Consider the following 24,951-nt stretch of genomic DNA (forward strand, 5'->3'; position numbering starts at 1 on the left):
CACAGACACACTCTGACACACACTGACAGACATACTGACACACACACACAGATGCACTCTGACATACACACAGACACTGAGAGACATACTGACACACACTGAGAGACATACTGACAGATACATATACTGACACAGACACAGTGACAGACATACTGACACACATTGACAGACATACTAGTAACAGCTAGTGTGATAACTCATTGATTTGTGCTCAAGTCTCACTGGTTTGACTACTGGCAAAGCCATTCCAGACATTCTCAGAACCATAACCACCGCGGTTTAATTATTATTGTGTCAGGAGCCCCCTGGCAGTGTCCCATAATATAAGTCAAACTGGGTAACTATGCACTTGTGGTGCCAGAGGACCCCTGGCAACACAATCAATAAAGAGGGCTGGAGTATTTATGGTTCTTATAATACCCTTTTAAAGTATGCAGTCTGATTTAGCAATTGCAGACAACATGCACAAATGGTAGAAATCTTTTGTACGCCATCCTTTTCCTGCTGTATGCATTTGTTCAGCTCTCTTTGTATATAAAAAAATTTCCTCAGCATGATAGGGTCACTTTAACAATTAACAGAAAACAGAAAACTGTTTTAAAATGTTCCATGATTCAGTGGGTTAACTTTCCGAAATGCCAGGTGGATCATTATTTAACCAACCATTGCAGCTGAGGTGAAAAGGAAAATAAAATGAAACACACATTTTCTAAACTAAGCTCTAACAGCGAGCATTTATGTGTGTTTTATGGTTTTAAGGCGCCCACCCTTCTCTGTTCATACCTCCTAGACATCAGCTTTCTGTGAAACATTCAGTACTTTTACCTTGCCTTCCAGCAATTCTTTCTTGGCTAGGACTATAAGCTATACAAGAACTATCATGTCTTGCTAAAAATCTAAGCTCACCAAATGTATTTCTGTATTAAGGGACCCATGTGGCCCAAAAAGCAATGATAGGAAGTAGGGATTGGGTGAGATGATATAGGGGGTAGATATACGATAAGATCATATGGGGATAAGATGATATTAGATAAGATATATCTGGCTAAGATGATATTAGCTAGGATGATAGGGAGATAAGATGATGTTAGATAGGATGATAGGGGGGATGGATGATATTAGATAGGATGATATTAGATAGGATGATAGGGGGAATGGATGATATTAGATAGGATGATATTAGATAGGATGATAGGGGGAATGGATGATATTAGATAGGATGATATTAGATAAGAAATATCTAGCTAAGATGATATTAGATAGGATGATATTAGATAAGAAATATCTAGCTACGATGATATTAGATAGGATGATAGGGGGATAAGATGATATAAGATAGGATGATAGGGGGATAGGATGATATTAGATAGGATGATAGGGGGATAATATGATATTAGATAGGATGATATGGGGATAGGATGATATTAGATAGGATGATAGGGGGATAGGATGATATAGGGATAAGATTATATGTGGATAAGAGGATATGTTGGCTAAGATAATATTAGATAAGATACATGGCAATAAGATTATATTAGATACAATTATATGGGGATAAGATGATATTAGATAAGATAATATGGGGATAAAAGTAGCAATACTGTCACCAGCATAATTGTACAAACAGTAAAAATGTGAAATAACCCAAAACCATATAAATAAAAACAAAAAAATGAAGAGCAATCAGGCACACAAATTTAATCTACATGAATAGAGGGAAATGTGGGTAGACATGAGTAGGTTTATGGGTATATTATTTTATTCGCTTGTATCCAACTACACTGAACAAAATTATAAACGCAACACTTTTGTTTTTGCCCCCATTTGTCATGAGCTTAACTCGAAGATCTAAAACTTTTTTTATGTACACAAAAGGCCTATTTCTTTCAAATATTGTTCACAAATCTGTCTAAATCTGTGTTAGTGAGCACTTCTCCTTTGCCGAGATAATTCATCCACCTCACAGGTGTGGCATATCAAGATGCTGATTAGACAGCATGATTATTGCAAAGGTGTGCCTTAGGCTGGCCACAATAAAAGGCCACTCTAAAATGTGCAGTTTTATCACACAGCACAATGCCACAGATGTCGCAAGTTTTGAGGGAGCATGCAATTGGCATGCTGACTGCAGGAATGTCCACCAGAGCTGTTGCCCGTGAATTGAATGTTCACTTCTCTACCATAAACTGTCTCCAAAGGCGTTTCAGAGAATTTGGCAGTACATCCAACCGGCCTCACAACCGCAGACCATGTGTAACTACACCAGCCCCGGACCTCCACATCCAACATCTTTACTTCCAAGATCGTCTAAGACCAGCCACCCGGACAGCTGCTGCAACAATCGGTTCGCATAACCAAAGAATTTCGGCACAAAATGTCAAAAAACGTCTCAGGGAAGCCTATCTGGATGCTCATCGTCCTCATCAGGGTCTCGACCTGACTGCAGTTCTTTGTCGTAACCAACTTGAGTGGACAAATGCTCATATTCGATCACGTCTGGCACCTTGGAGAGGTGTTCTCTTCATGGATGAATCCCGGTTTTCACTGTACAGGGCAGATGGCAGATGATGGCGTTGTGTGGGTGAGTGGTTTGCTGATGTCAACGTTGTGGATCGAGTGGCCCATGGTGGCGGTGGGGTTATGGTATGGGCAAGCGTATGTTATGGGCAACGAACACCATTGCATTTTATTAATGGCATTTTGAATGCACAGAGATACCGGGATGAGATCCTGAGGCCCATTGTTGTGCCATTCGTCCACGACCATCATCTCATGTTGCAGGATGATAATGCACGGCCCCATGTTGCAAGAATCTGTACATAATTCCTGGAAGCTGAAAACATCCCAGTTCTTACATGGCCAGCATACTCACCGGACATGTCACCCACTGAGCATGTTTGGGGTGCTCTGGATCAGCGTATACCAGGGCCGGACTGGGATAAAAATTCGGCCCGGGCATTTTTTTATCACAGCGGCCCACTAAGAAGGGGCGGTGCAGAGAGGGTGTGTTTTGTCATCACTAACGACAAACACGCCCCCTTCTCAAAGTGCAGGCCAGGGCAGACCATGCGCAGAGCTCTGCTAAAGAGCTCTAGCATGAGAAAAAAGCCCTGTATTTGTTCTGCACAGTGCAAGCAAATTTAATAACATGCTTGCACTGTGTTTCCTTGCAACTTGTCTCTGGTGTCTCTATAAATGGATACCAGGAGACAAAAATGCCAGGAAAGAGTATCGTGCTGTGTTTGGAGCCTGCTTGTGGGATTGTGTGTGTGTGTGTATAGAGTGAGCTGATTGTGGTGTGGTATTGTGTAATAAGGTCGGTTTTAGTCGTGTTGTGTTTGTGGTGTAATGTAATGCATATGTGGCTAGGGTCTGTAAAGAATGTGTGTATAGGGGATGTAGCAAGTGTGTGCATACAGGCTATAGTGTGTGTGTGTGTGTATATGTGATGTAGTGTTTGTAGAGAGTGTGTGTTTAGGGGTGTAGTATGTGTTTGCTTACAAGGAATCTAGTGTGTGTATAAGGTATCCAGAGTGTGTATGTCAGGAATGTAGTGTGTGTGTGCATGTGCATATATATATATATATATATATATATATATATTTGGAAGTATTGTGTATGTGTGTGGTGCAGTGTGTTGGGGAGGTTCGGTGTGTATGTGAGGGGTGCAGTATGTGTGTATGATGGATGCTGTGTGTGATGTGTGTGAGGGTGCTGTGTATGATGTGTGTGAGAGTGCTGTGTATGATGTGTTTTGTGATAGTGCTGAGTGTGATGTGTGTGAGTCCTGAGTGTGAGAGTGCTGAGTGTGATAGTGCTGTGGATGATGTGTGTGAGTGCTGAGGGTGATGTGTGTGAGGGTGCTGTGTGTGAGAGTGCCGAGTGTGATAGTGCTGTGGATGATGTGTGAGAGTGCTGTGTGTGATGTGTGTGAGAGTGCTGTGTATGATGTGTTTTGTGATAGTGCTGAGTGTGATGTGTGTGTGAGTCCTAAATGTGATGTGTGTGAGAGTGCTGTGTGTGAGAGTGCCGAGTGTGATAGTGCTGTGGACGATGTGCGTGAGTGCTGAGTGTGATGTGTGTGAGAGTGCTGTGAATGATGTATTTTGTGATAGTGCTGAGTGTGATGTGTGTGTGAGTCCTAAATGTGATGTGTGTGAGAGTGCCGAGTGTGATAGTGCTGTGGATGATGTGTGTGAGTGCTGAGTGTGATGTGTGTGAGAGTTCTGTGTGTGATGGGTGTGAGAGTGCTGTGTGTGAAAGTGCTGTGATGGGTGTGAGAGTGCTGTGTGTGAAAGTGCTGTGATGGGTGTGAGACTGCTGTGTGTGATGGGAGTGAGAGTGATGGGTGTGAGAGTGCTGTGTGTGAAAGTGCTGTGATGGGTGTGAGAGTGCTGTGTGTGATGGGAGTGAGAGTGCTGTGTGTGATGGGAGTGAGAGTGCTGTGTGTGATAGTGATGTGTGTGAATGTTAGAAGGGATTGAGTGTTGGGGGGGTAAAATAAAATAAAAGAGTATGCATTATGTCCCCCCCTCCCTTCTTACCTTTAGCCTGGGAGGGGGGGACCGGTATGCTGGTGAGTGGGAGGGGGGGACCGGAACTCCAACACCATCCCTGGTGGTCCAGTGGTGAGTGAACTCTAGCCTGAGGGCTAGAGTTCACTCTCGCGAGATCCGGTCGTTGCCATGGATCAACGCGCCGGATCTCGCGAGAGGAACCCGGCGGAGCTGCAAGATAGAGCTCCGCCGGGTCCTCTACCTCCCTCCCCAGCAGCATGTCTCTCCAAGGGGGCCGGTGAGGGAGATCTCTGATCTCCTCACCGGCCCTTCATTGAAAACAGCGGGGCCGGCGCTCGGATAGTGCCGGCCCTGCATAGACCGGCAGGGGAGATCCTGGGACCTTCCCCTGCCAGCCTCGGCCCATGGCCACCGCGGCCCACCGGGCATTTGCCCGGTGTGCCCGATGGCCAGTCCGGGCCTGGCGTATACAACAGAGTGTTCCAGGTCCTGCCAATATCCAGCAACTTCGCACAGTCATTGATGAGGAGTGGACCAACATTCCACAGGCCACAATCAACAACCTGATTAACTCTATGCGAAGGAGATGTGTTGCACTGCATGAGGCAAATGGTGGTCAGATACTGACTGGTTTACTGACCCTGCCGGACTCCCCCAATACAGTTAAACTGCACATTTTAGAGTGGCCTTTAATTGTGGCCAGCATAAGGCACACCTGTGCAATAATCATGCTTTCTAATCAGCATCTTGATATGCCACACCTGTGAAGTGGATGGATTATCTTGGCGAAGGAGAAGTGCTCACTAACACAGATTTAGACAGATTTGTGAACAATAATTTACATAAATAGGCCTTTTGTGTACATAGAAAAGGTCTTAGATCTTTGAGTTCAGCTCATGAAAATGGGGTAAAAACCAAAGTGTTGCGTTTATAATTTTGTTCAGTGTATGTACTGATATGGGCTGTTATGTTAGGTGCTATGGCTGATGTGTTTTGGGCGAGAGCATGTTGGGTTTGTGCAGTATTATCATGATTATGTGTGGTTTGAGAGTCCTTGTTTAACCACTTGTACTCGAGATGCTGTGTATTGTAAAGAAAAACACAATTTATCTCACCACTCTGTCTTCCAAAATGTCAAATAATGGGATGCTGTGGGGTTGGAGAGATGAATTGGGACAATAACAGGCTGTTGCATTAGGAAGATAAAGTTTTTATCAGTAGCTCCTTGGCTGGATTTTGACATATTTTTTCCTTTAATTTACAAAATAAAAACAAAATGTCTTCTTCTGTGCCTGTCAAACATAATACTTTTAGTATCACCTCTGCCCAATGATCATGGGAACTGTAGTTCAAAGTATCTGGAAAGAGATAGGGAGATATTCCATCTTCAGGGTGCATTCATATTACACACAACCAGATCACTCACATGACTAATGGAACAACTGGGCACTGAGTAGGGGATTCCAGAGCAAGTCATTTAAAAATAACCCTCGTGCAGGCAATAGGCACCCGTGCCGCACCCACTAACACACAACTGCCTCTTTGTGATGAAGGAGATGTGACTGGTAGAATCTCACCCCAGACAGACACGTGTTCTTAAATGTCTGTAGCAGATAATTATACTGACAGTGGATATTCCTGAACTGACAGATTAGGATAAATGCCTGATACCTCAGACACTAGCACGCATGCTTTAGCCCTATCCTAATACACAGATATAAAAATACACTAAGCCCTCGGTGAAAAACTATTCTAGCAACCTACTTTTCTACCCTTCCCTTTTGTGTCACTATACCCCACTCCCTCTAGAATGTAAACTCACTGAGCAGGGCCCTCAACCCCTCTGTTCCTGTACGTCCTACCATCTGGTTACAAATACTTGTCTGTTAGTCCACCCATTGTACAGTGCTGCAGAACGTGTTGGCGCTTTATGAATAATAATAATAATAATAATAATATAAGTACACAGGCTCCCTCTTATTTTTTGGTGTCCAGATACTTCTGATAATAATGACGTAATAATGACTTCAGGACACTAGTTACTTTTCACATCCTTCTAATACACAGACAACCTTTCTCCTAATACACAGACATAAGGACACCAGCTTGCTCTCATTTCCATCTAATACAGACATCAGAAGGACAATATTTTTCTCTCACTTACTTCTTATACACAGGCACCTGTCTCTCATCTAATAAAAAGAAACATTCTAGAATACTTCATTATTAGGAGAGGTTAACTTTGTGCTAATGTCTGTGCATTAGGAGGAGGTTATGTACTGAAACTTGTGTATTAGGACAAGGTAAGAGGTAGACAGTGTCTAGATCTCTGTATATTGGAAGGAAATGAAAGTGACGTGTCCTGATGTCTCTGAGTCTGTACTGAAGTGAGGGAGAGTTATAATTGCTGACATTTGATAGAAACTTTACCAGGACACTTTGCTGCAAGTACGCAAGTTATGGGAATGTTAGTCATGCACACCAATGTTTCACCCACTTTGCTCCACCCCCAAACACCCATGTATAGTTGTCACAAGAGCTGCATCTCCCTAGTACATATCCCTCTGGAGTCCTACCCAGTCCATTTCCACACTATCATTCCCCCCACTGAGCAGTTCTCTAACCCAGTGTATCGCCCTGCAGTCACACCATTCCCACCAGCACTTTTTCACATGAATAACACCAAAACAACTCTAGCTTAATGAAGCAGTTTTGGTATATAGATCATGCCTCTTCAGTCCCACTGCTCAATTATCTGCCATCACTTTTTTCTCTGTTTATGCCCTAGCCACACCTCCCCTGGCTGTTACTGACAAAGCTTAAATTACTTTAGAAGTTTTTATCTCCTGCTCTGTAAATTGTACTATAATCTCACATTTAGGAGGCTGCAAGGGCTAACTAACTATTAACAGTGCAGGAGATTTCGAAATTAAACAGAATTTGCAATAAAGGAAATGTAAACATTAGACGACTCCTTACAGGAAGTGTTTAGGAAAGCCGTGTAAGTTACATGCAGGAAGGTGTGATTAGGGCTGCATAAATAAAGTGATTTAACTCCTAAATGGCAGAGAATTGGGCAGTGAAACTGCATGGGGCATGTTCTATACAGCAAAACTGCTTCAGTAAGCTAAAGTTGTCTTGGTGACTACAGTTTCCCTTTAAGTATTGTGTGTGCAGTGGTCTGCAGTCTGTATTTACCATTGTGTCTGTGAGTGTATATCTGTGTGTGGATCCTTTGAGATGCTGGGTGTGCTACATCCAGCAAGACTCTGTCTCTATATTACACAATTCCCAGATTTTACTAGTAGCATGACGTAAAGTCATGATTTTATTAAAGACACGGAGGCGAGTATTATGCATAACTCTTTCTTTATTTCCTCAGCAGCAAAGATAGAGGAATATAAATATTGTCAAAATGAAAGAAAAAACTGTTCAGGCATAACAGGCAGCCAATCACATAACAGAGGAAGTAGCTATATAAGTCCTGTGTCTCCCACAATCCCCCTCTTTCTTGCGAAAACCGAAGACCAGGTAAGATAACGATGTCCCACTTGATCCAAACATGAAACGGGAAACAAAGCGAAAACTTCAAGCTAAAAAAGATAGAAAAATATGGTAATTTCCAAACTCAAAACTGTAGACTTACCAAACATAATCGTGAGGAGCCATACATAAAAAACTGGATTCTGAAATAGAAAATATATAAAAATTAGGACCCAGTATAAAAACGTTCAAGATCATCCAAAACATGATAAAAATACATGATATAAATACACAAAATAAATACAGACCCAATTGAAAAACATACCTGAAAAGCACCGAAGCATCTCCTTTCCCAAAACCCACACCGGGAGGGTGGGCGGGAATAATACTCGCCTCCGTGTCTTTAATAAAATCATGACTTTACGTCATGTTACTAGTAAAATCTGGGAATTTTATTAAAGACACGGAGGCTCATATTATGCAAGTTCAAAGCTGTGCCACTACTCGAGATGCGATGTGTTCAATTGGTCTGAAATAGAAATCTCGAAAGGTCGATTCTCTGGACCAGTCCGCCGCTCGCATAATGTCTTCTAGACGACATCCGACTGAGGATGCTTTCGAAGCCATCGCGCCCCGCACAGAATGAGGCGTAAAAACAGAGGTGTCTATACCTGCAGAAGATAGTAGCCAACGCACCCAACGTGCCAGAGTAGGTGTTGAAACTGGCCGGTGAGGTGACTTAAAAGATAAGAACAAATCATGCAGATCAGCGGAGCGAAGGGAACGTGTAGCATCCAGATAAACTTTGACGCAATCCACTGGGCAGAGTGCCGGACAACCAGAAAACCTCGGGTAAGTAAACGACTTGGATGCAGATTTCGTCCTCCTGGATATGTCAAAAGTAACGCCTTCTGGGGTGAATGCAACGGCGTCCCAATCCAGGGCCCTGACGTCAGAGACCCTCTTGCAAGAGATCAAACAGAGTAACATCACCAGCTTGGATGACAAACGTTTTAAAGTCAATTCTTGGTTAGGGTACCATGATGAGAGGAACTGCAATATCACGTTGACATCCCAAAATGCAGAGAAACGAGGCCGAGGAGGACGGGCAAGGCGAATACCCTTGAGAAGGCGACATACAAAAGGATGTCTGCCGACAGGGGAACCATCCAAACCCTTGTGTCCGGCAGAAATAGCCGAGCGGGATAGGTTGATCGTGCGGTACGCCTTGCCCGAGTCAAACAGGAATGTGAGGAACTCCAGGATCAAATGTAGAGGGGCAGATACGGGATCCACTGCCCATTCCATGCACCAACCAGACCACGATCATGAAGTTCGATAAGCTGTTCGTGTGCCTGGGGCCCAGGCGTTATCGAGGAGCAGGAGAGTTGTCTGCGGAACGTCTGAGACAACCCAAGGTCCCCTGAAAGGAACCATGCTATCAGGGGCAGCTGGTGTTGTATCACCAGGTCGTGTGAGTTCCCATCCGGATCCAGAAGGAGGTTCTGGAAGACTGGTATCAACCGAGGGAAATCTATTGACAACTCCATCAAGCGAGGGAACCATGGTCGAGATCTCCAGAGAGGGGTGACCAACGCCACACGACAATCGTGGCGAACCAGTTTCGAGATCGTGCGTGCGATCATGTTGAACGGGGGAAAGGCGTACAGGTGACCCTGCGGCCAGTCTTGGAGAAAGGCATCCGTCGCCACCGCCGCCGGGTCCGGCCTCCAACTGTAGAACTTCGGCAGTTGAGTGTTCAGCCGAGATGCGAACAGGTCCATCTGGAATTTTCCCCACAACATGTCCAGGCCCTGGAACACTGAAGCGTGTAAATGCCAGTCGCCAGAGTCTCTTAAGTGTCTGGAATTCCAATCCGCTCCCGAATTGTCCAGACCCGGAATGTGTTCCGCCGTCACCGAGACGTTGTTGTAGAGGCAGAACTGCCAGAAATCTTTCGCTAGAATCGCCAACATTTTGGACTTCGTGCCGCCCAGGTGATTTATGTAACGGACCGCCGACACGTTGTCCATCTTGAGCAGAACGCAGCAATTCGCCCGCCCTGGGGTAAGGCTGCGGATCGCGAATGCCCCTGCCAGAAGTTCCAAGCAGTTGATGTGTAACGACTTCTCCACGTCGGACCATCTGCCTCCTGTGGAAACGTCTCCACAACGAGCGCCCCAGCCGTGCAAGCTGGCATCGGACTCTATCACTACGTCAGGGACGGAGCCGAAAATGGCTCTCCCGTTCCACGCCTCCATGTGTGCCAACCACCATTCTAACTCGTCTCTGGACTCCGCGTCCAAGCGTATCCGGGATTCGTAGGAGTGGCCCAGTCGAAGGTGTGAACCTTTGAGCCGTTGGAGGGCTCTGTAATGTAGTGGGCCCGGGAAGATCGCCTGAATAGAGGCTGCGAGGAGGCCAATAATTCTCGCCAATTGTCTTACTGACAAGTCCGAGACACGAAGAGCCCTCCGGATTTCCTTCCGAATGGCCTTCATCTTGGAATCCGGTAGAAATAAAAACTGTTGGACGGAATCCACTTTGAAGCCCAGGAATTCTATCGACTGGGCGGGGGTCAGGACCGATTTGTCCCAATTGATCAGAAATCCCAAACCTTGTAAAAGGTCGGTCGTCCATTCTAAGTGTAGTAGGAGGTCCGCCCTTGACTGGGACAAGATCAGAATGTCGTCCAGGTAAATAATGAGGCGGACCCCTCGGGTTCGGAGGAATGCCACCACCGGCTTCAAGAGCTTGGTGAAGCACCAAGGAGCCGAAGAGAGACCGAAAAGGCAGGCAGGTGAAGCGCCATCGTCGGCCATGCCAAGTGAAATGCAGGTAGTCCCTGCAGTCTGCAGCAATGGGAACCGTGAAGTAAGCGTCCTTCAGGTCCAGTTTGGCCAGCCAGTCCGACTGGCGTAGAAGGTCTCTGAGGCAGTGTATGCCTTCCATCTGGAAATGTTGGTAACGCAGGAAAGCATTGAGAGGGCGAAGATTTATCACGGGGCGAACTCCGCCCCCTTTCTTTGGTACTAGGAACAAGTTGCTCGTAAAGCCTCTTGCGGCGAACGGCAGTTCCTCTATTGCGCCCTTGGACAACATTTCCACGACTTCCGCGGAAATCATCTCGTCCTGATCTGGTGGAAGAGACAGTTCTCTGGGGGGACAAAACTGGACAGGCATAGAAACGAACTCTAGGCGATATCCCCTTACACACTGTAGTACCCAAGCATCTGATGTCAGTGCCACCCACCTGTGGTAAAACAAGGCTAACCTCCCCGCTACCTGAACCTGAGCGGGAGGGGAAGAAGGGGTACTCACCGTAAGGACGTCTGGTTGGAGCGCCACTGCGGGGGTATCTGGAGCCCCAAGCCCTGCCTCTGGCTGGGAAGAAGGTGGGTGCTCTCGGGTCTTGGAAGCCTCGTGACGGAAAAAAGGAACCTCTGGGTGCTCGGAACGAGCCTCTGTAACCGCGGCCAGGCGGACGGTTCCTGCTACGCCCGGCCCCTCCAAAAACCTTGGGCGCGAACATGCGCTTCATGTTCGCTTGCGCCTTATCAATTGCGGTAAAGGTCTTCACATAGGAGCCCATGTCTTTGACAAAGGAGGAGCCGAACAGTAAGCCCTCCTCAGTCGGGTCAGGTTCTGTCACCGTCATAGCGGCCAGCTTAGGGTCGATCTTTAGGAGGATCGCCTTACGCCTCTCGGAGGACATAGCTGTATTAGCATTGCCCAGCAGGCATATAGCCCGCTGGACCCATCCAATGGCCACATCCATATCCAAAACTGAGTCTCCAGATTTGGCAGCTTCGAGAAGCTCGTATAATTTCGATAGGGGCCCCAGAGTATCCAGGATCTTGTCCTGGCACCCTTTCAGGGAGTGGTCAAGGCCCTTCTTGGACTTCCAGCCCGACTTATTGAGGAATTGGGCAATTTGGGGATCAATATCCGGGGTTCTGCCGGCGGCGCCGGGGAGGGAAGGCCTTGGGCATTCGGCGCGCAGTTTATTGCGGCCTTCTTTAGAGAGCGGGGTGCGAATACGTTTAGCCACGTACTGGGCAATATGGTCTGGGGGAACCCACTCAGCGGACCTGGGGTGCCGCAGGTCATCAGGGTCGAACAGGGGGTTACCCTGCGGGTCAAGAATCGCCTTGGTATCCCCAGAGGCGTCTAATAAGTGGCCACTGGCCTTGGCGGAGGAGCCCGAGGGGGTCACGCCCGTAAGGGGCAAATCCTCGCCAGATTCACCTTCATCGAAGGAGTCATATCCCATATGGTCGGACTCATCCTCCACACTCCGGTCGGTATCCGACCCATCATCTAGGGCTCTAGCCCTTTTCCATAGTCTAGTCTTTTTAGCCCGGCCAGGGGCTCTTTTGCGCGTGGGGTGCGCGCTATCAGTGACCGCTTCCAGCGTGTCATTCAAGGCAGGTAGCACCTGCATCGAGGAGTGGGAGCCGACATTTTTGGATTTGGCCTTAGCCTTACGTGCCCCAGGCACTGTCTGGGCAGGGGAAGGGGACCCCCCACCCTGGGAAGCTGGGGTGGTTACTGTAGGTAAAACCATCGAGTGCAGGGAGTGGGTAAATGAGGAGGAGACAGCCCCCATGGCTGAGGCAATAGCCTTCTGCAGGGAGGAAGCCATAGTGGCTTCAAGCAAAGCTTGAAATTCCTGAGAGGCCATAGCACTCTCAGTAGTCTCCATGGTAAAGTCCCCAGAGGGATCTGCAGGCCCATCATCCCTATCCTGCATGATGCAACAATTAGCAAGCTGTAAACTAACGAAACAGGGCAGGAGAGAACTAAAAGGGTTGAGTAACCCACAGAGAAGGATAGTAAGAAAAATTCAGACCGTTAGTGTGCCCGGGAGGGATCGAGGCGACCGACTGCACGGCAAGGAGGCAGACCGCATGGAGGTCCGTCCAAAATGGCCGCCGCACGCGAGGGAAGTGCTCGCGGCCGTGCACCCGTCGGGGGAAGGGGCGCGTGCACTCTGCCCGCGCGGGAAGTCCGTGAGCGGGCAGGGAAGTGCACGTAGCCGCGGTCGTGAAGAAAGGACCGGCCGCGGCACCAATCACTGTCTGCACCCGCGAGAGGGAGCAAGGGAAAGGCAGGGAGAAAAAACCTCCCGGTAAAGGGGAAAAACCCTCAGGGATCCCCAAGGCACACTAAGCGGAGCACAACGAATAAAACGATGCATATACAATTAAAACAAAGGATGCATCAATAAAACAACACCAAAGTAAATTAGTAAATAGCAATAATAATAAGAAATACCACAATCAAAATGCCACAAGTAAGAGAGCTAAACATGGATACTTAGCTGTCTGAGGAAGCAGCAAAGAAAGAGGGGGATTGTGGGAGACACAGGACTTATATAGCTACTTCCTCTGTTATGTGATTGGCTGCCTGTTATGCCTGAACAGTTTTTTCTTTCATTTTGACAATATTTATATTCCTCTCTCTTTGCTGCTGAGAAAATAAAGAAAGAGTTATGCATAATATGAGCCTCCGTGTCTTTAATAAAATTGCTTTCAACCTAAGCAGCCTTCTCTTAATTGCTGCTTTTCAATGAGGATAATTAGAAGAGCAATATTAAATGCTATTGTCAAAGTCACTTTAACAGGTTTACAAAATTGGAATTTAATTGAATTCACAGCAAACAGTTTCACCTTTTTTGTTAATCATGTCTGGTATTTAGACAGAGAATCGTGATTGTACCAAAGGTACTTGCAGTGATTTTAGAACTAGTTCCTCCTCCCTCCCTTAAATAATTGGTATGCAACTCTCTCATGGAGTCAGTTCCTAGAGGAAGCAAAGTGTGCGTCCCTTGTATTATTTTAGGACCAAAAGAGTTGAGTTTAATGCCAAAAAAACAGTCATTCTTCTTCTATCACTTGTCCCGTTCATCTGTCTCAATGGCAGATTCCCATTTGTAAAGATTATTCTCTGTAAGTTATCACAAGAAAGCGTTAATCGAATAATTTGAAAACCGTGCTGAAAGGAAAACAGCAGCTTAGTTTAGAGCTAAACAGAAACATTCCTCGCTGGGATCGCATTCCCATACTAATGAAAACATGTCATTTAACCCAACACATGCACTTCAGGCAGGGCCTCCTTTGAAGGGCTTAGATTCCTAATTAATATGAATGTGTTACCATAACAATGTTTCATATCTTCTCTAACAGGGAGATTATAGCACTATAGCACGTTCTAAACAAGTATCTATTCACTCTATAAATTATACTTGCTATGCAATATATAACACAATAATTTGATGTACGATGTACTCCCGATGAAATATCTAGAGCACTGTCTATGCTGTTGAGACTGTATCCAGAGCTCTGTATGTAGTGTGGTAGAAGCCTAACACGAGGTATTGTTTACACTCTTAAGAGGGACCTTACCCAAGGTACTATATGTGTCCTAATAGAAGTCTTGCCCAAGGTGCTGTATGCACTCTATAAGGGATTTTATCCAAGTTTCTGTAGGTATCCCGATAGAGTTCTTACCAAAAAAATACTAACAGGGACCTTAGTCCAGCTATTGTTTGTATCCCCATTGAGACCTTGCCCAAAAGTACTGTATGTAGGGAAACACAAATGATTGTGATGTTTTACCAGCCTGTGGTAGTAAAGGTAGTTTAGGTTTTATCCCAAGGATGGGATCCACCATTTACCATGGGTCCCAGTGAAAAGACCAGATTTACTTTTTTACAACACAAAACTGAAACATACTAAACCGAGTGTTAGGGCTTATTATTTAATTTCTTGTAAACCTTGTGATTGTTAACTGTTGTAATGGGTCCAAACAAACAGGAGGAAAGAGTCTAACAGAGCGCTTTTTATGAACATCGTTGTTGGTAACATTTATTGATATGTTATGAATCTCTAAAATGGCTATCTTTATTGTGCTAGTGTTGAGCAAGGAATCGTGTTGGTATTTTTAAGCCTGTGTGTGCGTTTATTGCTTAATGGATATGTTCCACAACCATGGAAACAATTACTATGTTGAAAGTTGTCAAGTTACAAAAAAAAAAAAAGAAATTGAAGTAAATTTTTTCCACCTTGAAATCGTTGTTTCTGCAGATGATCGAATGGTAAACTGAGTGAATTTTATGTTTTGTAGACTATGAAACTACTTGCTTGATATCCACTTGTTTAAACATATCCTACTTTAAAATAACCATTGTCTGTTCCCATAGGTGTTGGAGCTGAGGCAAAGCCTGTTTTCCGTTACAGCAAGGACCAGCGACCAACCACGTTACCTATCCAACCATTTGTTTTCCAACATCACTTCAGCAAGCCCAAGACTCGTCCTCTGCATAACCATTTCACCTCTAGCTTGTCCCAACTCTACAGCTTGTCTGGTAGCCGATCATCAAGCCAAAATAATATCTCTGATGCCCAGTCCTCAGCACCAGTTACACTGGCTAGTCATACTGAGGCAGCTAACAGTCATGGCAAGGTAATTAGTGTGGCAGGCAAACTTACACTGGATGGAATGACAAACAGCAGAGAAGATCAGAATAAAAAAACAGTCCCTGATACAACTCGTCCATCCCCACTGGGCAGTTACTCTCCTATCAGGAACAATGCCACATTTTTTCAGAGCATGGACTCTGGCTCTTCTAGCTCTCCTTCTCCTGAGAAAGGCAAGGAAATGCAGCCACCTCGAAGCCGCTCATGTCCAGTTTCTGCCAATCTTCTGCCTTTGAGAGCACCACCTACTAGAGGAACCACCTTGCCAGGAGCATCAAAGCCCCCTCGAAAGTATGAAGTTTCCCCCAAACTGGAAGTTAAAATATTGACAACTAAGAGAGAGCCACTCAAAGAACCCAGTACTCTTGTGTCAAAGCATGGACTTCCTCCCATTACCTCCTTGCCACTTTTGAACACAGTGGTCCATGAAAACAGAGAGTCCGTGCCACCCAGGAATGAAGAAGAGAAGGGTATCCCTGGCTCAGAGAGTATACCTGTTTTGCGACCACTTAATGGTAGGGAAAACCCCACTACTTGTACCGGTATATTAAAAATAGAAAACACATTTTGTTCATATTTTTTTGCATTACTAGTAAATGTTAAAAAAAATTTATATTGATTCCTCTTGTAATACCATTTTATTGGACTAACATCATTTGGAGAATTTGAAACATCAAGCTTTTGCAAGTTGCTAAATTTATCAAATCCAAAACATTTAGTTTTTGTGACTTGATAAAGAGGGAAATTCCTGTAAATGCTTGCTTTACCAAAATTCAGTCACCAATATCACTGGATTAATATATCTACATAATAAGCTAACATATTTTATTAGCAGTATTCTTCTATCTGCAGTATATTTCCATCATTACATAAAATATCTTCTATATTGTTCCCTCTACCTGTGATGGGTAAAACTGTTTTGTTCATGGAAGGCAACACTTTAAAATAAATACACTGATCAGCCACAAAATTAAAACCACCTGCCTAACATCATGTAGGTTCCCCTCATGGATTGAACTTCTTGTTCCAGCACATCCAACAGAAACTCAATCAGATTGAGATCTGGGGAATTTTGAGGCTAAGGTAACAGCTTGAACTCTTTGTCATGTTCCTCACAACATTCCTAAACAATAGTAGCATGGTGTATTATCCTGTTGAAAGAGGTCACTGCCATCAGGTAACACCATTGCCATAAAGGGGTGTACGTGGTCTGCAACAATCTCTAGGTCGATGGTACATGTCAAAGTAATACGTCTCTTGAGACTTGGTTGGAAGAGCACTCTGATTGGTTGGTTACTAGCCAACGAATCAGAATGCTCTTTGTCATATTGCAAAGAGTGTGAAATTGTCCCACGCTTTGCGATAGCTGTCATAGGAGCCAGCGGAATCTAGTGCTTTGTGAAACTAGAGGCCAAATTTTCTGGTATTTTACATATAAATCATTTTTAAAAAGGCCATATCTCTTCATTAGATGCTGCAAGGATTCTTATAACAATAAAAAAATTCCCTATTTATTTCTCTACAAATCCCAGTTTAGGGAATAACCCTATGTACAAAGATAACAACAAGTGTACAAATCTCACTTTTTAAATCCATTATAAAAACAGGTCTGTGATGCAGGTGATATAAAAAAAAATAACATGATTTTATAGTGTATCAGAGCTTAGAATGCTTTCATACCCTATATTGGAAAAAGGATAAAAATAGAAATATAAACTTGGGTCCATCTTGGCCTGACTGATTAGCTGACAAAAAGTTGTGACAAAGTTCTGTCGTAAATCTATAGATGTTCTGTACAATTCATTGATATGGAGAGCCGAATTCTATGGAATCAACATTCCAGGGGCCACATAAAGTGTCATTGAGCATTTTTGACCATTCAATCTCATTATACCCCCTACTTTTCCTTTCGGTCCCCCTCTTCTCTCTGTCCACACCCCACATCACCTTTTATCTTCCATCTCCCGTCTCCTCAGCACATATTAATCCCCCTTTCCCCATTTTGTCTCAATTATTCATTCACCCATTAGATTCCTACTTATCCTACAACTTTCTTCAGCTCTCTTTAGTTCGATCTAAATTCACTCTCCTTGCACATTTCCATCTCCCTTTTCATTCTCCCCACTCATTTCACTACAGCGTACTATGCGTTCACCCATCTCCGCAAAGTCATACCTCCACTGAAGTCATCAGAAATATAACTGAATATATAAACGTAAATACACAGTCAGCCCAAGACACACATCATAGGAAGTCAAGGCTATTTCAGTCTTGGTCATCCATCTAGTTAGGAAATTGCTATCTCAAAAATAATCAGTAGCAGAAGTATAAGAATATATCCCTTATTCTCACTTTCTGTCTGTTGCGTTAATGCTGCATGAGTTTTTTTTTTTTACTAATCCCATGTTTTCTACGTGTCCAACGCTAGAACCTAGTAAGGCATCCCAAAGGTTAATAATAATATAATAATACCAAACTCTATTTCGGTATGAGCCCAGTTGTGTGTTTAGGAGGTATTAAATTAACATCAATTCTGGGGCAAAGTTCTAAAGTGGAAACGCTAGTGACAATCAGTTTCCATGGTGATTGTTTTATTTTAGATCCCTGCCCCAATTGTTGAAAAGATACAGAAATGGTATTTTAGAACTGTGTTCCATTTGAAGCCTGCTTCTTCTTAACAGAACAGTAACATTTAACCAAATATTGCTCATTTCAATGGTCATATTAAAAAAAGAAACCCAAAAATCCCAAATCTGTCAGTTATTCACTGAACTCCAAAATGTAGCTAATTAAATTCAAATTGGAAAATCTAGGCTAAAATTGCCTAGTTGTGACTAAAGCGGACTTAGATAATTTTTCTAAATCAACTAATTTTGTCAATTTAACTGATAAAATTCAGAGCATAGTGAATAACCCTCTTAGTCTTGTTATTGTAGGTTTACTATATTCCTTATTTAAGTACTTACCATGATAAGTGTAAATATCAAATGTATATTAATATTCAGTAGTATTAGAAGTATTATTTAAAGGATCACTATAGGGTCAGGATCATGAACATGTATTCCTGATCCTATAGTGGTAAACCCACCATTTAGGTGGCTTGCATTGGATTGGCTACAATCAGCACGGGACATCGGCACATCTCTATGAGGAAAATTCAGCGTCTCCATGCAGAGCGTGGGGACACTGAACGGCAGGGCTGCTTACTGTGTTCTTGGAGGTGTCCCCAGAGGCAATGTAAACACTGCCTTTTCTCTGAAAAGGCAGTGTGTGCATGAAAATGCCTGAAAGGAGCTATTATTCTCACAAGAACAACTACATTAAGCTGTAGTTGTTCTGGTGACTATAGTGTCCCTTTAATATGTGTGAAAAATCACAGTTCCTGTAGGTGACAAACATCATTGTTAATTTTCTCTCGTTGCAATGTAATGTTGATCCATTTTGTTTCATTCATATACATGTCCATTACAAATTAGCTGCATTTGTGTAAAATTTTATTGCCATGAGTTGTACTACTTCATGACACAAATTTGTATCATCATTGAATGAGCAAATCACTTCTAAAAAGAAAGTTTGATACCTTGAATCTTAAAGGGGCAGTGTAAACACCATAAACACTACAGCTCAGAGTACTGGTTATTCTGCCAAGGGTCTATGAGCCGTGCCACCATTTTCTTGTCAAACTGTTTGGGTCAAAACCAGATTGCCCTTTTATTTAATGAGTCAACTAACTAATACACAGCTTTGTGGCACTTATTCGCTGATTCTGCTATGTTCCTGCACTCTGCACTAACCATTCTCTTTCCACTTTCTCTGCTTTTCTTTCATTCCTGCACGCTGCACTGAATACCTGACAACTGTTCGGGATATTCCAGCCAACCACCTGTCCCCCCAGGCCTTGAAATGGAGGGAGTACAGGCGCAGGAACCCGCTGGGCCTGGATCGTGTTCATGGTTTAGCAGGGCTGTCCGGCAGCATGGACAGGAGGCAGGAGACCAAGATAACACGAAGGAGCCATTTCTTCGACTTCCACAGCAGCATGCACAGCAACCACCAACACATGCGGCTCAATGGTGCGATCTAGCGGCTCACCGTATATTATCCCTGTGTGCGAGAGAATTCCTTGTTTCTAAGCTGTGACTGAATGAAAAAAGAGAATTTTGTTTCTGTGTGATTAATATATAGGGCATTCACAGTTTACAGGATGTGTATGAACATCTGAAAAACTAGAACCATATACATTATATGATGAGAGTTTGAAAGCCTGGGCATCTCTATGAATGGTATTCATAGCATTATAGAGCCTAGAATCTATATGAATGTATTGCAGAGAATTGTAGCTTCCAAAACCAGTATGGGTGAAATACAGGCAGGGTCATGCACTAAAATAAGACTTTCCATTTATTCAGAGTGCATCCTTTAACCCCTTAAGGACCAAACTTCTGGAATAAAAGAGAATCATGACATGTCACACATGTCATGTGTCCTTAAGGGGTTAAAGGGACAGGCATCACTTTGAGACAATTTTCTCATTTAAAAGCTTTAGCTTTGGTTGAGACAGTTGCCTCACTCTGCAGGCTGAAAAAAAACAGGCAAATATATATATTTTTTCATATTTGCTGGCTTCTTCTTTCTTATGCTTTCTGCATTCACTCCAGGGGGGACATTGGTCTAACCAATCAGTGTCTTATCCCTAGGAATGCTGGAAATGTTTGATAGGTTTACATATGTGCAGGTGAAAGATCTTTTCACCTTGCAACATCCTAACAGGGGGAGATGAGAGGGAGTTTGCTAGTGTGGTCATACACAACAAGCTCCAGTGTCAGGATTCTCTCTCTTGCTGTTGCACAATGATGCCTTGTTTCAGTAATTCGTGGACTGGTCTGAAACTGAGATGGGTAAGTAAAGGAGGGTATGTGTTGGAGGAGGCTGAAGAAACTCCGTAGCTAAGAGGTGTGCCCAATAATGCATTCTGACCATTTTATAATAATTTTTGAAATGTGTATTATATACTTTTCAATGTTTTTCTTGCTTTATTTTGGTTTGTATATTTGTTTAAAAGTATTTGCTTGATTTAAAAAAAATAATTGGGAAGTGATGCATGTCCCTTTAAAAAGGGTAACAGCCATTTCTCTATGCACTTGGTTAGTGGGTCCATTCTCTACTTCACTCTCACCTCAACATTCTGCTGCTTTCCTACCTTGTCACTCGGTTGCTATACCCCAATATAGAGGAGGTGAGGTAAAAACACATAAAGTTCTTTCTTGCAGAGTCCTCATCAACCTATTGCTCCTGTAAAAATCTGTAATAGATTGTCAGAGTTTGTTGTTTAAATCCCCTTAATAATATTGTAAAAAGCAGCATCATTTTTTGGCGCTATATAGATGCCAATAATAATACTAATTAAAAAATGTAGAACATAATAGCTGAATTAGAAAATTCTCCTAGTCATAGTCAATTCTGTTTTCAGTTTGGCTAGTTTCACCTTCACTTGTGAATAAGATGCAGAGCATTATAGATCACAAGACCTGTGTGAATGAGATGCAGAGCATTATAGGTCACAATATCTGTGTGAATAAGATGCAGAGCATCATAGATCACAATACCTGTGTGAATGATATGCAGAGCATTATAGATCACAATATCTGTGTGAATGAGATGCAGAGCATTATGGATCACAAGACCTGTGTGAATGAGATGCAGAGCATTATAGATCACAAGACCTGTGTGAATGATATGTAGAGCATTATAGATCACAATACCTGGGTGAATGATATGCAGAGCATTATAGATCACAATACCTGTGTGAATGATATGCAGAGCATTATAGATCACAAGACCTGTGGGAATGAGATGCAGAGCATTATAGATCACAAGACCTGTGGGAATGTGATGCAGAGCATTATAGATCACAATGCTTGTGTGAATGATATGCAGAGCATTATAGATCACAATACCCGTGTGAATGAGATGCAGAACATTATAGATCACAATACCTGTGTGAATGATATGCAGAGCATTATAGATCACAAGACCTGTGTGAATGAGATGCAGAGCATTATAGATCACAATACCTGTGTGAATAATATGCAGAACATTATAGATCACAAGACCTGTGTGAATGATATGCAGAGCATTAACGATCACAATACCTGTGTGAATGATATGCAGAGCATTATAGATCACAATACCTGTGTGAATGAGATGCAGAGCATTATAGATCACAATGCCTGTGTGAATGAGATGCAGAGCATTATAGATCACAATACCTGTGTGAATGATATGCAGAGCATTATAGATCACAATACCTGTGTGAATGAGATGCAGAGCATTATAGATCACAATACCTGTGTGAATGAGATGCAGAGCTTCTCAGGTATTTTAACTCCTGAGCGCAGAACATTTCAGCTCTTGGACCCACTGTGATTAAGAGGCAGAGCCAGGGCCGCCACCAGAAATTTTGGGGCCCCTAACTCAGCTCAGGGTCTGGGCCCCCTGGGGCCCGCCTCCAATCCCGCCCACAGGGCCCGCCTCCAAATCCCGCCCACAGGAATACACACAGACACAAAAACACACACTGATACAAAAGGACACAGACACACACACACACACAAATACATACTAACAGACACACATACAGGCATACGTACTGACACACACATACTGAGACATACACACATATACAGACACACAGGCATACATAGTGACAGATAGACACATACTAACATACATACATACAGACACACATGCATGAGGACTTACACACACATACACCGACATCACATACGTACACACAGACATACATTAATTCATACTGGCATACATACATATAGACATACTGACATACACACACAGACAGTCACAGACATTCTGACATACACACAGACATTCTGACATACACACAGACATACTGACATACGTACAGACATACTGACATACAGACATTCTTACATACATACTGACATACGTACAGACATACTGACATACGTACAGACATACTGACATACGTACAGACATACTGACATACTGACATACACACAGACATTCTGACATACACACAGACTTACTGACATACATACAGACATTCTGGCATACACACAGACATTCTGACATACACACAGACATTCTAACATACACACAGACATTCTAACATACACACAGACATTCTAACATACACACAGACATTCTAACATACACACAGACATACTGACATACACACAGACATTCTAACATACACACAGACATTCTAACATACACACAGACATACATACACAAATACAGCTAATTTTTCTTACCTTTTTTTGCAGGTGGAAGGCTGTGGCTGATGGGAGTCGGCGTGGCTCCTGCGGGCTGCAGGCCTGTCCTTCTTGCCTCCCGCGCGGTGCGGAGGGGAGGGAGCTGGGAGGAAGTGACGGCCACTTCCTCCCAGCAGTACTTTGCGGTTGGGATTTTTTTTAAAGGGGCCCGGTCGCGCTATTGCACGGCCGCAGCGCTGACCGGGCCCCTGAAGATACAGGGCCCATGGGGTGGCCCTAAGTGAGTGGGCCACCCGATGGGCCCCATCAGCATGCGCTACACGTGGGGCCCGGGCGGCCGGGCCCCCCAGGGCCGCCGGGCCCGTGACAACCGTTATGGTTGTCACCCCCTGATGGCGGCCCTGGGCAGAGCATTTCAGCTCATAGAGCCTGTATGCATAGGGTGCTGGTGCATTTTAGCTCTTAAGACCTGTATAAATGAGATTCAGAGAATTCTATCTCATGGGACCTCTTTGAATGTGATGCAGAGAATGTCCTCCCCTGAGACCTGTATGAATGAAACAGAGACTAATTCAGCTTCAGTATATGTGTAATTGTATGCAGAGCATTGCAGGTCACACAATCCTGATAAATTATACGGGGATCATGGGATCTTCATGAATTATATGCCGAATGTTATAATTTATAGATCCATTATAAATCATCTGTAGATTGTTACCATTCTATGCTATAATTTGTTCTTGTTGAAATGATCTGTGTATATATCCACTGTCAGAATAATTTGTTATACTTGACTTTATAAAAATATTACTTCCTCGTGCTGCCTAGCACAATTTAGAATTCATTGGCTGATGGAGTGAAATTACTTAACCTTTTTGATACCGGTTTCTTTTTCTTTAAAAGGAAAGTAGCCTAACATTCATTTAAACCATAGAATGCATAGCTACTTTGTAATCTAGGTATGACAAAAATATATAACTATAAATTCTAAATTGTTAAATATGTTGCTCATGGATATTAAGGATCTTGATGGCATTTCGTGAAGTGCAGATTCCCAACACCAACACGATGTAAAACTGATGTCTATATGTGGGCATAAAAGGTAGTATATACAATTACACCAATCATCTGTATAGTGTAGGTCCTGCTATGGTAACCATAAAAGAATTCCTGTAGTGTACTCAGAGCTTTCCCTCCTCCCCATGCAAGTCTACAATCATGCATCCATGAAGATTAACCTACAAAAGCTGGTAAAGAGTGAGAGTAGAAGCAAGAGGGACCATGATTTCGAATCCCTCTGCAGAGATGCAGAGTAGAGGAACTGAGCCCTGGCAGAGTCATTAATTTCTCTTCAGGATAAAACCCAGCACCGGAGAAAAGGTTGAAGTAAGTGAGGCTGTACGTGTTGAATATAATCTTACATTGCTTTGCCATACAAAGCAATCGTCAGCATGTGTATACTAGCAATGGATTATGGGATTTGTAGTTTATATTAACAATCAGAGAACTCTCCAAACGACTCTCCAATTTTTCCCATCTTGGAATGCCTGCATAGCGTATTGTAGAGGGTTATGGGAGCTGTGCTTCACCAAAACCACTGTCTCCTTACCCAGGCATAATCATTATAATTATTATTGCGATTTATATAGCGCCAACAGATTCCGTAGTGGAATGGACAACTGCCAGGAATTGCATGAGGTCGTTACCTTTAAATTAAATCCCTGTAGTTGTTAATTTAGCTTGTATTTATTTTGCATTAGAAATTTGGTTGGTAGTTGCTCACATGCTTTCCATTCTGCTGGGTTTCGTCTCACAGGGAAGCCATCAGCCCTCAGCTCCAGCGACTTCTTCCCTGATTATTTCTCCCTCACAGAGCGGCCGCCAGCTGAGTTCTGCCTGTCACCAGACGGGAGTGCCGAGTCTCTGTCCATTGACCTTCTTCAGAAGAGAGGTGAGATAATCTGCATTCTGTTATTAAATGGGGCTTCTGTGGTCCAGCTCATACAGTCTTTGGATGGTAATTACCTTTGCTTTGTCCTCAGGGCTGGTGAAAGCCGTAAATGTAGCGGTAGATCTCATCGTGGCTCATTTTGGGACAAGCAGAGACCCGGGTGTGAAGGTAAGGCTGTGTTATTTCTCAATGCCATTGACAAGAGTAATGTATTCCTAAAGACAATGTCTGATCAGTAACAGGAGCGTACTTCAAAGTATAAT

At 43.6% G+C, this 24,951-nt stretch overlaps 1 protein-coding gene across 4 annotated transcripts in view; it reads left to right on the forward strand.

Annotated features, from left to right (window-relative positions):
* RUSC2 (RUN and SH3 domain containing 2) overlaps positions 1–24,951 on the forward strand; it is a 66,581-nt gene that overhangs the window by 25,313 nt on the left and 16,317 nt on the right. For 2 of the 4 annotated variants that reach the window (XM_063453800.1, XM_063453801.1), the window contains exons 3-6: positions 15,205–15,996; positions 19,357–19,554; positions 24,554–24,688; positions 24,780–24,856. In XM_063453800.1, coding sequence (XP_063309870.1) covers positions 15,205–15,996; positions 19,357–19,554; positions 24,554–24,688; positions 24,780–24,856 — 1,202 coding nt within the window. The remainder of the gene's footprint in view (positions 1–15,204; positions 15,997–19,356; positions 19,555–24,553; positions 24,689–24,779; positions 24,857–24,951) is intronic. The other 2 variants (XM_063453802.1, XM_063453803.1) reach the window with 2 other exon arrangements.

The sequence above is a fragment of the Pelobates fuscus genome, chromosome 5 (assembly GCF_036172605.1).
Source record: "Pelobates fuscus isolate aPelFus1 chromosome 5, aPelFus1.pri, whole genome shotgun sequence".
Taxonomy (NCBI): domain Eukaryota; kingdom Metazoa; phylum Chordata; class Amphibia; order Anura; family Pelobatidae; genus Pelobates; species Pelobates fuscus.